This window comes from Ranitomeya imitator, chromosome 5 (assembly GCF_032444005.1).
Source record: "Ranitomeya imitator isolate aRanImi1 chromosome 5, aRanImi1.pri, whole genome shotgun sequence".
Lineage (NCBI taxonomy): Eukaryota > Metazoa > Chordata > Amphibia > Anura > Dendrobatidae > Ranitomeya > Ranitomeya imitator.
The window spans coordinates 380,292,514-380,309,442 of record NC_091286.1 but is presented as its reverse complement, the minus strand read 5'-3'; the positions used below and the strand labels follow the sequence as shown (position 1 = coordinate 380,309,442).

General features: G+C 41.1%; 1 protein-coding gene across 3 annotated transcripts in view; it reads right to left on the bottom strand.

Annotated features, from left to right (window-relative positions):
- Positions 1–16,929, bottom strand: part of DST (dystonin) — a 750,022-nt gene that overhangs the window by 64,530 nt on the left and 668,563 nt on the right. For all 3 annotated transcript variants that reach the window (XM_069726743.1, XM_069726742.1, XM_069726744.1), the window contains 3 exons: positions 11,780–11,941; positions 10,363–10,533; positions 3,443–3,609 (listed from right to left, as the gene is read on the bottom strand). In XM_069726743.1, the coding sequence (XP_069582844.1) occupies positions 3,443–3,609; positions 10,363–10,533; positions 11,780–11,941 (500 nt within the window). The remainder of the gene's footprint in view (positions 1–3,442; positions 3,610–10,362; positions 10,534–11,779; positions 11,942–16,929) is intronic.

Genomic DNA, 16,929 nt, shown 5'->3' with positions numbered 1-16,929 from the left:
GCAATGACAGTGTTAGCTAGACAGCTTGGGTGGGTTCAGTGTATTATTCTAGCAGAAAAAGCAAGTATTGGCTTTAATTTTCTGCCCTTGTGAACTTGCCGGCTGTTTCACTCTTTGAAAAGTTACCATTCTTTTGGCTCACAATGGAACAATATGAAGATTTCTTTTGTGTAAAAGAGCAGCAAAAGTTCATAGACTTTAATGCACAGATATGAAAGTGGAATTATCAGGAATTATTTTCATATTAGTTGGGCTTTACTAAATGTTCAGCAGTCATTGCCCTCAAAGATTTAATATAAGAAATATGCAGTGTTTGCTTTTATGTCAGTCAATGCTGGGTCACAAAGCTTCTTCAAGGAGAACATAACTTTCCGTGAACCTCAGTTAGAAATGAATACCGTATTTCTGTTCTTCCAATGGTGCAGTGTGAAAGACGCAGAGATTTAAGATCGGAATGCAGTGCACGGACTGGCCGGCGGCTTTCCCGACCTGACAGTTTCATGTATTTCTATGCAGCTGTCTTGCTTGGGTTGGGAGAGCCGCCACCCAGTCAGTGCGCTGAGTTCTGATCTAGGTCCGATTTATACGGCCGTCTGTCTGCACCCTAAATATATAAAAATGAAATGATTTATCTTCAGCAAAATACTATTAGTCTAGGGCTACAAAGCAACATGTGCTGCATGACATGGTGATCGTGATGTTGCGCTGCATCCTAGCCATTTTACCACTTTCAGGACCCTTCACCACTTTCTACATACTAAACTGGCTACATTGTGACTATGTAGCTGAAGACCCAAATAAAATTTAATTTTTCTATTTTTGTTTCTCCTTTCTGTGGAAGAGATAATGAAGTGTAATATTCATATGTTAACTTACCCGTCAACCAAGAGAGCAGTGGAGATTCTTCCCTAAGGGCGCTTACTCTTTCCCCTGTATGACGTTGCCCAATCATACTAAGGAAGCGTCACACAGGAAAACACTGCTTTTTCATAATATGGTAAGAGTGATGTGTCCAAGCCCCTCCCCCCCACACTGACTGCCAGAGATGAGAGCTGAAAGCTGTCAGTTAATCACGCTCAGATGTGCTCCAGCACAGGTCATCACACTGCGGTGAGGAGTCTGCAGTATGCAGTTTGAAAATCCTATTGTGGGGATGTGTTTTTCTTTCTCCAATGTGTTGCTGCCTTGTCACTGTCACATAGGGGGAAGGAGTACATGCCCCAAGTGAAAGCTGTCTGGTAATGCCCACTTGGACTTAAAAAAAAAAATAACTGTTTAGGTGCCAAATACTTATCTACTCAATGGAGAGGATAAATTAAAAACAAAAAGTTTTATTCTGCTCTGCTGCACCTTTTACATTGTGTACCAGGATCAACATAAGAAATTTGGTGAAAAGTCCTCTTTAGACCCTCACGACGCGGCCATTTCCCGTTTTTGCGTTTTCATCTTTTCCTCCCCTTTTTCCCAGAGCCATGACATTTTTTATTTTGCTGTCCACTTAGACACATGATAGGCTTGTTTTTTTTTACAGGACATTGATTTTTGAGAATTGGTTTTATTCAACAGTACAATTAAGGTGATAGCAAAAATATCAGGTTTTTTAAATTGTTTTAGCGGTGAAAAAATTAGAAATTAGCCAAAAAAATTTGAGGGTTGTTTTGTTGCCATTTTCTAAAACATGTCATATTTTTATCTTTCAGTCGATGCAGCTGGGTAAGGGCATATTTTTTGCAGGACAAATTGAAGGTTTTTTTATACCATTTTGGGATGTGATGTTTTGATCGCTTGCTACAGCATTTTTTGTGGAATTGCAGCAACCAAAAAAATGTAAATTTTGGCGTTTTTGATTTTTTCCGTTTATAGATCAGGTTGATTATTTTTACATCTTCATAGATTGGATTTTTCTGAATGAGGAGACACCTCATGTATATTTTATATTTTTATTTTTAATGGACGAAAAGGTGGTGATTTGAACTTTTATGATTTTTTCATTTTTTTCAGATTTCTTTAAACTTTTTTGTTTTACTTTTCACTGTTCCTTATAGTCAACTTAAGTGACGTGAAGCTGCGATTGTCTGACTTGTGCTATATACACTTCCACGTCACCCATGATTGCTAGAGGCAGTTCCTGGCTGTAAGGCTATGTTCCCAACATCAGAAAGTAGCAACGTATTTTCGCAGCATTCTAATCAGACAGGTAAATCCGCATGTGGTCACTGAACCATGGAGTTTTACCGCATCTAAATACATTCTACTGTTGAAATTTCTGTTGAGGAAACTAGTGTCTCCGCAATGGAATTGTCATGCTGCGGCTGTCTGCATGTCCGTGTCCACGGGTGATCCGCAGGCACACATACACGCAGATTTTTAGAAATCCCATCCTCTATGCTGTAACATCTGGCCCATGGGTTTTTGACAGTGCATAAATACGCAGCATCAAAAACGCAGCAATTCCTGATCATGGGCACATACCCCAACACACAACCTACCTGGTATGGAGCCCATTCCATACACCCACTTCTGACATGCACTGTACATATCATGAAGGGGTTAACAACATTATTATAGATGAAGAAATTTCAAGGATTTATTTGCAAGTCTTTTTTTAAAGAGAACATTTTAAGATAAATAATGTAATCAAGAAGGTAAAGGCGCTATTCTAATAAATTCATCTATTTTTTGCAAGTTCCATTTATAGATTCCATTTATAAATAGTAAACCTGTAAGTTGATTTAGTGTGGATAAGACGTTTATTTTCCTCTGTGCTATCTATGGAAGGATATCTTTCCAAGGCTCCTGGGAACCTTCACTGTTAAGATGATTAACTGGATATCTTTGTTCACTAAAGCGATCCACCCGTCCACATATAAAGTAAAACAGTAACACGGCAGTATTAATAACCGCAGCTAAGGATAAGCATGGAGGAAGCAGACACCAGATGGGTTTAATCTACGACCTAATCCTGTAGGTCTGTTTTAAAAAAGAAAACCTCTTAATGCTTATGTTTTGTGCTTTTCTATCTACATTAACTTTCTATTAAAGTAAAGATGCAAGGAGGAAGCAATAATATGCACACATGAGAGTACAAGATCATAAAAGCTGGAACTAAGCCCTGTGAACAAGTGTCAGGCACCAGCTATAAGGCAAGTCATCTCAAACCTGTGCTTTCCTGCCAACACGACATTAGTCAGGGAAATAATATTACCCATAGAAATACAAGAACAATGCCTGCATACGAGTGCAAGTTCCTGTATATGGGGCCACATGACATGTACTATCTGTATATAGGATTTTGGGAAGCACACTGTGGCCATTTAATTATAAGCGAGAAGTCTGGAAAAAACTTTAACCATTTAAGATTGAAGGTAGACATAAGTTCATCGAGTTCAATCTACAACCTAACCTGTTTTAAGGGAACTAATTACAAAAATACTTGTCCTACCGCATTTCGGCTTTCTTCAGCAGCTCGTCCCATCTCCGTTCTAAGGCACTAAGTTGCTTCAACATTTTATCCTTATCGGCATGGTCAGCGGTGTCAGAAATCTTTTCCCCCTCTCGCTTAATGACATCAATGGTAGGTTTACGGTCATCTAGTAGTCTTTGCAGTAGCTGGTAAGAGAAAAAAATAAAAAAAAATATGATGAAAAAAATAGTAATTTCTGTTCAAAAGATGCAGATTGTAATGCACACAACTGAAAAGCTAAATGGATTTTATTTGCCCCACAGTTTCTGTTTTCATCCCATGATCTGAGCCCCATTACATTGGAACATGCCAGGTTTCACTTGTATCTCAGTACCATTCTTCAAAAACAGACAGGACTAGAAAGGCAAAGCTGCAAGAGTGGAAAGACTAGACATTTTAATGGGAGTAGTGGATTGGGTGACCCTTAATGTGCTGAAAATGTAATAACATACATACAGTACCTGGACAAAAGTATAGGGGCACAGACTCATTACACCTACAGGAGCTTTCATGACATCCCACTCTAAATCCACAGTCATTAATGGCTCCCCTACTTCCTCCCCTATGACCCCACTCTTCTGGGAAGGTCTTCTACAAGATTTTGGTGGGTGCCTGTGGAAATTCTTGTCTTTTCATCCAACCGTTCCCACAAAATTGGAATCATACAGTTGTCCAAAATGTCTTGATAGGATGAAGCATCAATCAGGCTGATAGAGAACCATAATTTGTTACTCCACAGAACACGTTTCCACACCTCCAGAACCCAGTGGCAGTGTGCTTTACACCATTCTATCCAATGCTTGACACTGTGATTGGTGAAGTATGGTTACATGCAATCATGAAATCACATGCCATAAAGCTCTAGGGAGCAATACATTTTTTGCGCTGATATTAATGCCTGAGAAGGTTTGGAGTCCCACAGTTATTAAGTTAGCAGAGAATTGGTGACTTTTATGAACTATACTAATCAAATAGGTAGAGTTAGATTGAGAAGTGTGCTAGTTCCTCTGGAGTCAGTCTCTGAGCTCCTGTAGACCAATAGTAGATAGACTGAAGGTGCTGCAAACCTAAAGGCACTTGTAGATGCTTCAAAAAGGTTTTGGCAGTATTTCATATCCATTGGTTACACCGCGGTACAGTATTACGTTAACTTTTGGGGTGAAAACCCTCCATGAGACAGGATCCATTTTTATGCACTATACGTCTGAGCACTCGGTGACCCGAATCTATAAATATATGTGGTCTCCACTTTGTTGCTCGGTCGCTGTGGTTCCTAAAGGCTCTCATTTCTCAATAATACCACTCATAATTGATTGTGGAATATTTAGAAGGAAATAATTTTCATAAACTGACTTGTTACAATGGTGGCATTTTATTAGAGCACCACAATCAAATTTAGTGAGCACTTTAGAATGAGCCATTCTTTCACAATCACAAATGTCTGCAAAGACAGAAGACTGTATGGCGAGAGGCTGGATTTTATACACCTGTCTAATGGGAGTGAATGAAAAACTTGAATTCAATTATTAGGATATGTGTCCCAATATTTTTGTCCATGCAGAGTACATTGCAATTAAAAAAAGCGTTCACATGATTTCAATTTGTGTAATTTAATACCAGTTAATCATAAAACTATGGCATTGTCTAATGATATGCAAAAAAAAGTTACGTTATTTTATACATGTCAGAGAAAAATTTAAATCCGTAAGAAATCTCTGGAAAGGGGACATATCACCCTTACATTAAACATATGGAATTAATTATAGCTGGGGAAGAGAGAAAGAACTAATACTTGAACATCCATTGAATTAGGGACCTCCTGTAATGAACAGGTAATGACAACAGGGGATTTGTTCTGGGAAAAAGACACCAAGACTGAGATTGGTTTATGCAGAGGCGGGGAAGTATGCTTCCTCTGACCAAAGCTTGGCTCCGAGACCTTTTTGGAGCCAGTGGTAAGTGATGAAATTGGAGCTTGTATCAATCTGTGATTTATGGGAGACATATTTTCGACGACATGGCGGAGGGACAAACATAACGCAACTAAACATAACTCAATATTACCATAAGGTCATTCCAACCCCTCCAATTTAATATTGGTCAGATGGATGGTGCTATCCATGCCATGTTTCATCTCTATAGAAAGTTAAAATTGCGATAAAACACACAATGACAATATCTAAATCCTGGGACCTCCGGTTCTGAATGCATCCTGTAAGATGGGGATCTCATAAAATTCTAAAGGACCTAAAACATCACACAACCGGTCCCCACATGAGCTCACCAAAGGGAGGTATGTGGGTGTAACCTTGAATTAATAAAAAGTAGAATCTCGGTTTGTTCATTTGTCAGTCCTAGAAGGTACAGCTTGGGTTTGTTTCTGTCTGTTTTCCTAAGGAGTACCTCCCTCCACTAAGCTCTGAGCCATTTCTGTGACATTAGGTTCAGGAATTTTCTTTTGGCATCTTTTATTTTACGTATATATAATCATACAAATGAAAATGAAATGAAAGGAAGCAAATGCCAATTATACTTTGAAAAAGATTATTTACATACTTTATTACACATAGACACATAGAATACAATACAAACTTAAAAGATGGGGGATACAAATACAAAAATAACTGCATACACAAGAGTATATCAATTATCTCATACTACTTGATTTGTATATAGCATGTTTCCTCTATCAGAGAAAATTAACCTATAGTGTCAAATATGCTAATAAAACTTCATGATGCAAGCGTCACATAAAAATATATGGAAGAACAGAGAGTTCTAGGGGAGGTATAGGCTGGCTATTAAAGCCTAGTTATCTGTTAACGTTTAAGTAAATTCCATAGAAGTCTCTGGACATGATAGTTTACATCCCTATAAGGGGTTAATGTTTGTTGGCATATGCAACAGATTGGGACTTATTATAAGTGAAAGGAGGACTTTATACTAACCAGACAGCAGATGGCGATAGTGTGTAAAGTCACATACTTGCTGTAATGTGGGGAGGGAAGCTCTCAGTGGTTGGTTGTTTTCTTACTTTCGGTTTTCTTCATGAATGTGTTGTCTTCAGTGCACGGACTGTGTGACACTGAATTGTATCTCATGTTTATCCAGTATGAAGTAAATACTGTTTACTCAAGATATCTTGCTGATTGAAGCTTTCCTAAGCACAGCGGTGACTGCAAGAAGACGCACTCTGCAACAATGTTTACATAACCACTCTCAGTCATCCATCTATTTTTATGTGACGCTTGCATCATGAAGTTTTATTATCTTGCATATGCAGCACCCTAGAGTCCTGGTCGTTGCAGTAATGTTATTCTTCCACCAGGGGGAGTGATGTTACGTCTGAAGGCAATGAAGGAGATCTTCTGTCCAGGTATCACAACCACAAAACACACTTCACACCCCAGGCCGCCAGGGGAGCCATGCTTCTATCTATTAGGGCACTCCTCACAATTGGGTAAAACTGGGGGTCTGGACAGGAAGTTAGACAGAAAGTGAGAAGGAGGAGAGGAGAGCAGACGGAAGGTCTGTGGAGGAACGAGGGTTCAGGGAGCTGCACCTGCCCCATGTGCAGCAGCAACCAAAGAGACATTGAAAGGAATTGTGTTGCAGTGAGTGAGAAACGAACTCATAGCAAAAGGAGAGGAACATCAGGGGGAGACCAGCTAGAAGTAGGCTGCCTCCTTCTGAAGCGCAGTAACCGGTAGCCAGAACACCGAGGGAGTAAGGATCTCTATGCTTTACTTCAGAGACTGGCAGGACAGTTGATTCCACGTTGGCTGCCTGACCATATACCCAGGAGGCACGGTGGCAACTTGTGGGGGCTGGGGCGTCTCTAGGGTCCCTATAAAAGTCTCAGGTCATCAGTTATACGGGTTTGTCCTATCCGTCAGGGGGACGGAGAGAAAGAGATTTAACACCGACGATAGTTGTGAGGACCTCACCAAGGAGCTCAGCAGGGAGGTACTACAACACTCAGGCGCTAGAGGAAGGCTATTGAATTCCACCTGGATAAGGGGACTCTGGATTTGCCTTCAGACCGGCCAGACTCTGCCTACCCAGTGGTCCCTACCCTGCACTCAAAATCTCACGATACATGGCCCCATTCATTCGTTCATGTACAGGGATCAGTCATCATGGTCCCTTTGCAGAGAAACAGCCCCAAAGCATGATGTTGCTGTCCCCATGCTTCACAGTAGGTATGGTGTTTTTTGGATGCAACACAGCATTCTGTCTCCTCCAAACACAACGTGTTTTGCTTCTGCCAAACAGTTGTACTTTGGTTTCATCAGACCAAATGATATTCTCCCAATACTCTTCTGGATAATCCTAATGCTCTCTCGCAAACTTCAGACGGACCCGGACATGTACTTGATTAAGCAGGGGGACACAATTGGCACTACAGGATCTGAGTCCCTGGCAGCACAGTGTGTTACTGATGGTAGCCTTTGTTATGGTGGTCTCAGCTCTATGCAGGTCATTCACTAGATCTTCCCGTGTGGTTCTGGGATTTTTGCTCACCATGTGCCATTAATACAGGTAATGAGTGGAGGACAGAGGATCCTCTTAACGAAGAAATTACAGGTCTGTGAGAGTCAGAAATCTTGCATGTTTTTAGGTGATCAAATACATATTTTTCACCATAATTTGCAAAATAAATCTTGCCAAATCAGACAAGGTGATTTTCTGGATTTTTTTTATCATTTTGACTCTCATAGTTGTGGTCTACCTATGATGTCAATTACAGGCCTCCCTCATCTTTTTAAGTGGGAGAACTTGCACAATGGGTGGCTAACTAAATACTTTTTTCCCCACTGTATCGGCATATTTTTTTTCTAAACACTGCTTACCTTTCTGGATCAAATACTGTATATAAAATGTAATAGCTGTGTTCCTCCTGCTCTGTAAACCACATCGATGAAGCAATATGCTATCCTATAACGGATGTCCAATCGGACTATATAAACACATGGTGGTGGCAGCTAGTGGTTCTTTTTGTTATTGTGGAGTTTGCAGTGACCGTACTGGGGTCATATTCCTTGTGTTATTATTGAAGGTGTATATGTTTGTATACACTATACGCCTACTGTGAGTTCCCCAATTACCGGCTTTGTAGTGGAAGCTGTCGCAGCCATTTCCATCATTCGTCAATCAATTATGTAATTGTCCCAATGTTCGGAAACAGCGGATTTGTATTCCCCTGACAAACTGGAGACAGCTGTTTGATTTTCATGACTTCTCCCCACCCATTCAGGCCATCCTTGACAATACAATACAAAGCATGTCTAATATGTCATCAAGAAACAAAGAAAGGCAGTTCAAGATAATTCCTTTGGCAAATGTGGCACATGTGGGAGCTTTATACAGGGCAAGCTCAAGGCTTTTAGAGGTACAGACAGCTCAGGTCATGGATGAGTAGAAGTTATGCATTATTTCTCTTCCACAGTTATTTCTTACAGGTGATTATGTCTCGATTCAATTTGGTACCAATAAAGGGGTTTTCCATTCCTTGAACAACCCCCTCTCAATAGCCATTGTATATTATTTAATAACAGCCTATACTCTCACCCTGTGCTGTCGCTTTTCCAGCAATGACAGCATTGGCTCATCCACGGCTCTGCAGCATCAGAGGCCACTTCACTCTCACTTCCTTCAGCCAAAACTGACAACTGCAAATAGGGAGAGCTGGTGCTCATTTACCTCCCTCTGACTGTCAGCTACATCGAAAGGATCGAGAATAAAGCAGCCACAGACTGACTACAGGGATCACATGAGATAACAACGTAACGTGATCCCAAGACCAGAAATGGCACCAGAGGGCGAGTACAGGCAGTTTATATTTTATAGGGGGGGATATAGCAATTGAGAAGGTGTTGTCTGACAAGTGGATAACTTCCTTACAGTAAAGAAACTTCCTTAAGTCAGTGGCTTTGAATTTTACTTGTGTTTGTGCGCTTGCCGCTCACTGCACCAGCATCGGAGATTCTTCACAGTGCGCGCGCTGTGAAGACTCACAACTTGGTAGTCACATAAAGTAACTGCAGACTTGTACCACAAGGCCGGACAACCCCTTTAATCTATGCACAGTGCTTGATGTTACTCACTGAGGCTGGATTCACAAGTCTAATAAATATGGAGTGTGATCTGATGACAATACCTGGTCAGACCACCGGATCTCCTACATTGACGTAACTCCCTCAGAGGCCATTATGAGTCAGTGGCTCTGGTCTGGAGGCATGGCGGTTGGCTCTGGTTTTCTTATCGGAGCACAGTCTATGTTTCACGTACTTATGAAACTGGTCAAACAAGTTACACTCTAGTCATTTGATGATCATTAGTGATGAGCGAATATACTCGTTGCTCTGGTTTTCCCGAGCACGCTCGGATGTTCTCCGAGTATTTATGACTGCTCAGAGATTTAGTTTTCCTCGCAGCTGCTGGATGATTTGCGACTGTCAGACAGTTTGATTACATGTGGGGTTTACCTAGCAACCAGGCAACCCCCACATGTACTCAGCCTGGCTAGTAGCTGTAAATCATTCAGCTGAGGTGATGAAAACTAAATCTCCGAGCAGTCATAAATACTCGGAGGTCACCCGAGCGTGCTTGGGAAAACCAGAGCAACGAGTACACTCGCTCATCACTAATGATTTTGTTACTGGAAAGTGCCTCAGACCAGTAATCCATTTGGACCGTGACTGTAAAATGCTTATAGGAGGAGAGCAATTATAAAACCTTCTGATCTACTTTCATGTGAAACTGAAGGTCAATGGAGTGCATTGCACGCATTGAAAATGGATTGTGACACAAGACTGTCTAGAAGTATACAATTCTACATACACTATTTCACATTAATATATCATTTGGGAAAATGAAGCTAAAAATGAGTTTCCTACCTTTTGTTCCTGAATCTGAGCCTTCACCACTTTATATTCTGCAGATGGTGATTTCTGATTGGCCACAAGCTCCTCCGTGTCTGTGAGCCAGCTCAGGATGGACTCAAGAGCATCTTGAAACCTGCCACAATGGAGAAGTGCTTCTTGAAGCTGTGCGGCACGCTGGGCAACCTGAAAGTACAGAGCTTTCCTTTAATCACTGATAACAAGGAATAATCTTCACTTACAATCATACCTGAATGAATGATGGCTATTTTTATAAATGAAAGCAGATATAACAATGTTTTTCATGATGTTCCATTGCTATCTTGTTATGAAAACTTCTCACGGGGTCATGTTAAATTCCAAATAGATAAACTGCATGAAACACCATAAGGCTATGTTCACATGCAGCATTGTTGAAAGTTTTTTTCCTGTGCTTTTTCTGCAGAAAATAAGCTGCGTTTTACAGTACCAGTAGATGCTCTGAGATTTCAGAAATCTCTTGCACACGTTTGTTATTTTTTTTCCTGATTGGATTTGAGTATTACTGCATTTTTTAAATCTGCAACATGTCAGGCTCAGGCTATGTTCACATTCAATGGTTTTGCAGTGTTTGTTTGTTTTTTCTGCAGCCAAAACCTGCTCTCTTGGCAGTAAAATTACTACATTCAAAACACAGGTTTACAAGCATTTTACAGTGTTTTTTTGTGCGGATTACATGTGCAATTTATCTAAAGTATGCGTTTAATAAAAATACGCTTTATTCACCAAAAAACTCAGCAAAACAGGTCTGATGCATTTTTTCAAGTCTTTTTGCACTCTCATTGCCTTCTATGGCTGAATAAACAAGGCAAAAATGCTGCAAAACACTGAAAGAATTGACGTGTCGCAGATTTTAAAAAATGCTGCAGTTCTCAAATGCAGTGAGGAAAAAAAGACACAAACGTGTCCATGAGATTTCTGAAATTTTAATGGTACTGAAAAACGCAGCATCTTCTATGCATCAAAAAGTGCAGAAAAAAATGCTGTGTGTGAACACAGCCACAATTCTTTCAGTGTTTTTTGCCGTTTTATAACCCATAGAAAGTACTCCGACAAAAAACCCAAAGCTAAATCTGTTTTCTTTTGCAGCATTGTTTGGTGAATAAAACTAATTTTGTAGACATGTACTGTAGACAGATCACACATGTAATCCACAGCAAAATAGTACAAAAATGCAGCAAAATCTGCATTTTGAATGCAGGATTTTTTACTGTCTAGAGTATATTTTGGCTTCAGAAAAACTCTACGTGTGAACATAGCCTAACATGTCACCATGATGGAGGATTATTGAGAATTGGTTATACTCTGCCCAGACATGAGAAATATTGAGAGCATGGAAAAAAATAAAAAGCATGGCAACAAATCAGACATAATAAAACACTTTAGCAGGCACCTTTTTGTTTAGAGTATTCCACCGCGAGTTTACTTCCTCCAGATCGTGTTCCAAGTTCTGGGTGCTGGTGTTTTTAGCTGCACTTTGCACAAGTCCTTGACCCAACCGGTTCACCTCCTGTACACGAGCTTGAAGAGGCTCAATTTCTTCCTTTTGGAAAGTCTGAGGGTTCAATAAAATACATAAAAATGAAATGAAGAAAATCTTTTGTCATGAAGATGAATAGTTTTGATTAATTAGAAAACAAGTAAAACAGATTTAGGCCGGCGTCACACTTGCGAGTTTTACGGACGTAAGAGCGCAGAAACTACGTCCGTAAAACTCGCAAAACATACGGCACAATTATTCTCTATGCCCCTGCTCCTATCTGCCGTATTAAACTGATCAGTATTAGACGGCTTTCTACGGCCGTACAAAATCGCAGCATGCTGCGCTTGTCACCGTACTGCGCAAGAAATACGCCAATGAAAGTCTATGGAAGCGTGAAAAATACGGATTACACACGGACAAGCAGTGTGACTTGCGAGAAATACGCAGCGGTGTTAGAGAGAAAAGCCGGTAATTCAGTGCGGTGTACAGTAAAATCACACTGACAGCTTACAATAGAATAGGTAGAATTAATGTCTACACATAGAATAGGTATATATATATATATATATATATATATATATATATATGTCATTGAGACACATATATGTATATATATTAATATTTATTCCAGCGCTATACAGCTTGAAAGCCGGTAATTCAATTACCGGCTTTTTCTTTCTCCTTCCTAAACCCGACATGATATGAGACCAGGTTTACATACAGTAAACCATGTCTTCTCTCCATTTTCCATTTTTTTTGCAGATTCCACACTACTAATGTCAGTAGTGCGTATCTGCAAAATTTGGCCGTTCTATCTACTAAATTAAAGGGTTAAATGGCGGAAAAAATTGGCGTGGGCTCCCGCGCAATTTTCTCCGCCAGAGTAGTAAAGCCAGTGACTGAGGGCAGATATTAATAGCCTGGAGAGGGTCCATGGTTATTGCCCCCCCCCCCCTGGCTAAAAACACCTGCCCCCAGCCACCCCAGAAAAGGCACATCTGGAAGATGCGCCTATTCTGGCTCTTGGCCACTCTCTTCCCATTCCCGTGTGGCGGTGGGATATGGGGTAATGAAGGGTTAATGCCACCTTGCTATTGTAAGGTGACATTAAGCCAAATTAATAATGGAGAGGCGTCAATTATGACACCTATCCATTATTAATCCAATTTTTTTCCTCCATTTAACCCTTTAATTTAGTAGATGGAACTGCCAAATCTTGCAGATACACACTACTGACATTAGTAGTGTGGAATCTGCAAAAAAAAATGGAGAGAAGACATGGTTTACTGTATGTAAACCATGTCTCAAATCATGTCGGGTTTAGGAAGGAGAAAGAAAAAGCCGGTAATTGAATTACCGGCTTTCAAGCTGTATAGCGCTGGAATAAATATTAATATATATACATATATGTGTCTACTGACACATATATATATATATATATATATATATATATATATAAACAGTATATATATATTTTTTTTTTTTTTGGGACACATGGATCACTTCTATAGCGGTATGTTGGTTTTGCAAGCCTGCGAGAAAACCAGGCAGTACGGATGCCATACGGATTACATACGGAGGATGCCATGCGCAAAATACGCTGACACACCCTGCCTACGGAGGAGCTACGGACCACTATTTTCGGGACTTTTCAGCGTATTACGGCCGTAATATACGGACCGTATTGTTTTACGCTGTGTGTGACGCCGGCCTTAAAGGCATTGTCTCAGACAAAATAACTGATCCGAGTGTCAGTGCTCCGTACTCCGATCCTCTCGCATGAAAGAATCACAGGTGTGGAGGAGACCAAGAAATGAATATCCCCAGCTCCTCCATTGCCAGCGTCCGTGGGAATCGCACTGTACTTGGGTGATATCACGCACCCATAGACTTATACGGGTGCGTGCGAGACGACTCTCAGATGCAATCGCAGCATGCTTACAAGTCGGAATGAGAACATAATCGCATGTAGCTGTCCCATAGAGTAACACGGGGCAGAGCGCAATCCCATTTTTTATCAGATTGCACTTGTCTGATTTATTCGCTCTTGTGAGCGAGCACTAAGGCTATTTGTAACAATTATTGGATCCTACTTACCCTTTAAATTTGTAGGGGAGAGGAATGTCTAATACAAATAGTTAAAGTCCCATAAAAAAAAAAGTTTGCCATGGGATGGCCGAAATGTTCACTTTGTGAGCTAAGTAACTTAAAGGGGTATTATCAAGATTGAAAGCTATCCCTTATCCTTAGGATAGGGGATAACTTCCCGATCGCTGGGGATCTGACTGCTCTGACCCCCACTAATATTGAGAAATGGGGCTCTGAAAAGCCCTGGGTTAAAGTAGTGATGGTCAATCATGTGAATATATCGTCCATTCATTCTTATGGGAGATCCAAACCAGTCAAACAGTGTGCATGATCGACCATCACTTCATTTACAAAGGGTTTTTCAAAGCCAGGTTCTTAGGATCAGTGGTGGTCCCAGCGGTCGGAAACCCAGAGATCCGGACGTTATACCATATCCTATTGATAGGGAATAACTTTCCAACATGAGAACACCTCTTTAATTTTAGAAGTGTAATCTATATATGAGCAATGCAGTTTACATTTCATATATTCAACATTTGCATATATCTTGACCAGGGGTGAACCTAGCCACACTGCTGCCTGAGGCGAACTTCAAAACGGTGTCCCTCCAAACACATATACAGTACAGCCCCTCTATAGGGCTCCCATCTCATATACAGTCCCCCCATACATTACATGAGTGATAACTATTGTACATTCTACAACAGGTCATAAATCAGACAGTATAGTCCTCCATACAGTATTCTGGGCACCACAGTGGTCCTTAAAGAATAATGAGGCCCATATATTGCTCCATACAGTATAATGAGCCCCATATATTGCTCCATACAGTATAATGAGCCCCATATATTGCTCCATACAGTATAATGAGCCCTATATATCGCTCCATACAGTATTGTGGGCACCACAAAGCGCCCCATACAGAATAACATGCCTCATATTTTGCTCCATGCAGTATAATGAGCCCCATATATTGCTCCATACAGTATAATGAGCCCCATATATTGCTCCATACAATATAATGAGCCCCATATACTGCTCCATACAGTATAATGAGCCCCACATATTGCTCCATACAGTATAATGAGCCCCATATATCGCTCCATACAGTATTGTGGGCACCACAAAGCGCCCCATACAGAATAACATGCCCCATATTTTGCTCCATACAGTATAATGAGCCCCATATATTGCTCCATACAATATAATGAGCCCCACATGATGCTCAATACTGTATAATGGCCACACATGATGCTCCATACTGTATAATGGCCACACAGTGCTCCATACTGTATAATGGGCACACATGATGCTCCAGACTGTATAATGGCCCCACATGATGCTCAATACTGTATAATGGCCACAGATGATGCTCCATACTGTATAAAGGCCACACATGATGCTCCATATTGTATAATGGCCACACATGATGCTCCATAATGTATAATGGCCACACAGTGCTCCATACTATATAATGGGCACACATGATGCTCCATACTGTATAATGGTCACACATGATGCTCCATAATGTATAATGGCCACACAGTGCTCCATACTGTATAATGGCCACACAGTGCTCCATACTGTATAATGGCCACACATGATGCTCCATACTGTATAATGGCCCACATGATGCTCAATACTGTATAATGGCCACATGATGCTCCATACTGTATAATGGCCCCACATGATGCTCCATACTATATAATGGCCACACATGATGCTCCATACTGTATAATGGCCACACAGTGCTCCATACTGTATAATGGGCACACATGATGCTCCATACTGTATAATGGCCCCACATGATGCTCAATACTGTATAATGGCCACACATGATGCTCCATACTGTATAATGGCCACACAGTGCTCCATACTGTATAATGGCCACACAGTGCTCCATACTGTATAATGGTCACACATGATGCTCCATACTGTATAATGGTCACACATGATGCTCCATACTGTATAATGGTCACACATGATGCTCCATACTGTATAATGGCCACACACTGCTCCATACTGTATAATGGCCACACATGATGCTCCTTACTGTATAATGGTCACACATGATGCTCCATACTGTATAATGGCCACACAGTGCTCCATACTGTATAATGGCCACACATGATGCTCCATACTGTATAATGGCCCCATATGATGCTCCATACTGTATAATGGCCACACATGATGCTCCATACTGTATAATGGCCACATGATGCTCCATATTGTATAATGGTCACATGATGCTCCATACTGTATAATGGCCACACAGTGCTCCATACTGTATAATGGCCACACATGATGCTCCATACTTTATAATGGCCACATGATGCTCCACACTGTATAATGGCCCCATATGATGTTCCATACTGTAAAATGGCCACATATGATGCTCAATACTGTATAATGGCCACAAAGTGCTCCATACTGTATAATTGGCACACATGATGCTCCATACTGTATAATGGCCACACATGGGGCTCCATACTGTATAATGGCCACACATGATGCTCCATAGTGTATAATGGCCTCACATGATGCTTCATACTGTATAATGGGCCCAGATGATGCTCTATACTGTATAATGGCCACACATAGTTACTCCTACACACGCGGCTGCACTCCGTGCACCTTGCACACACGGTTCCACTCTGTACTCACGCGGCTCCGCTCCATACACCTCGCACACACCCGGCTCTGCTCCATACACCTCATACACACCTGGCTCCGCTCCATACACCTCATACACATTTGGCTCCGCTCCGTACACCTCATACACATGCAGCTCCACTTCATACACTGAATACACACCCGTCTCTGCTGCGTACACTGAATACACACCCGGCTCCGCTCCATACACCTAATACACACGCGGCTCTGCTCCGTACACCTCATACACACCCGGCTCCGCTCCGTACACCTCATACACACCCGGCTCCGCTCACCTCATACACACGTGGCTCGGCTCC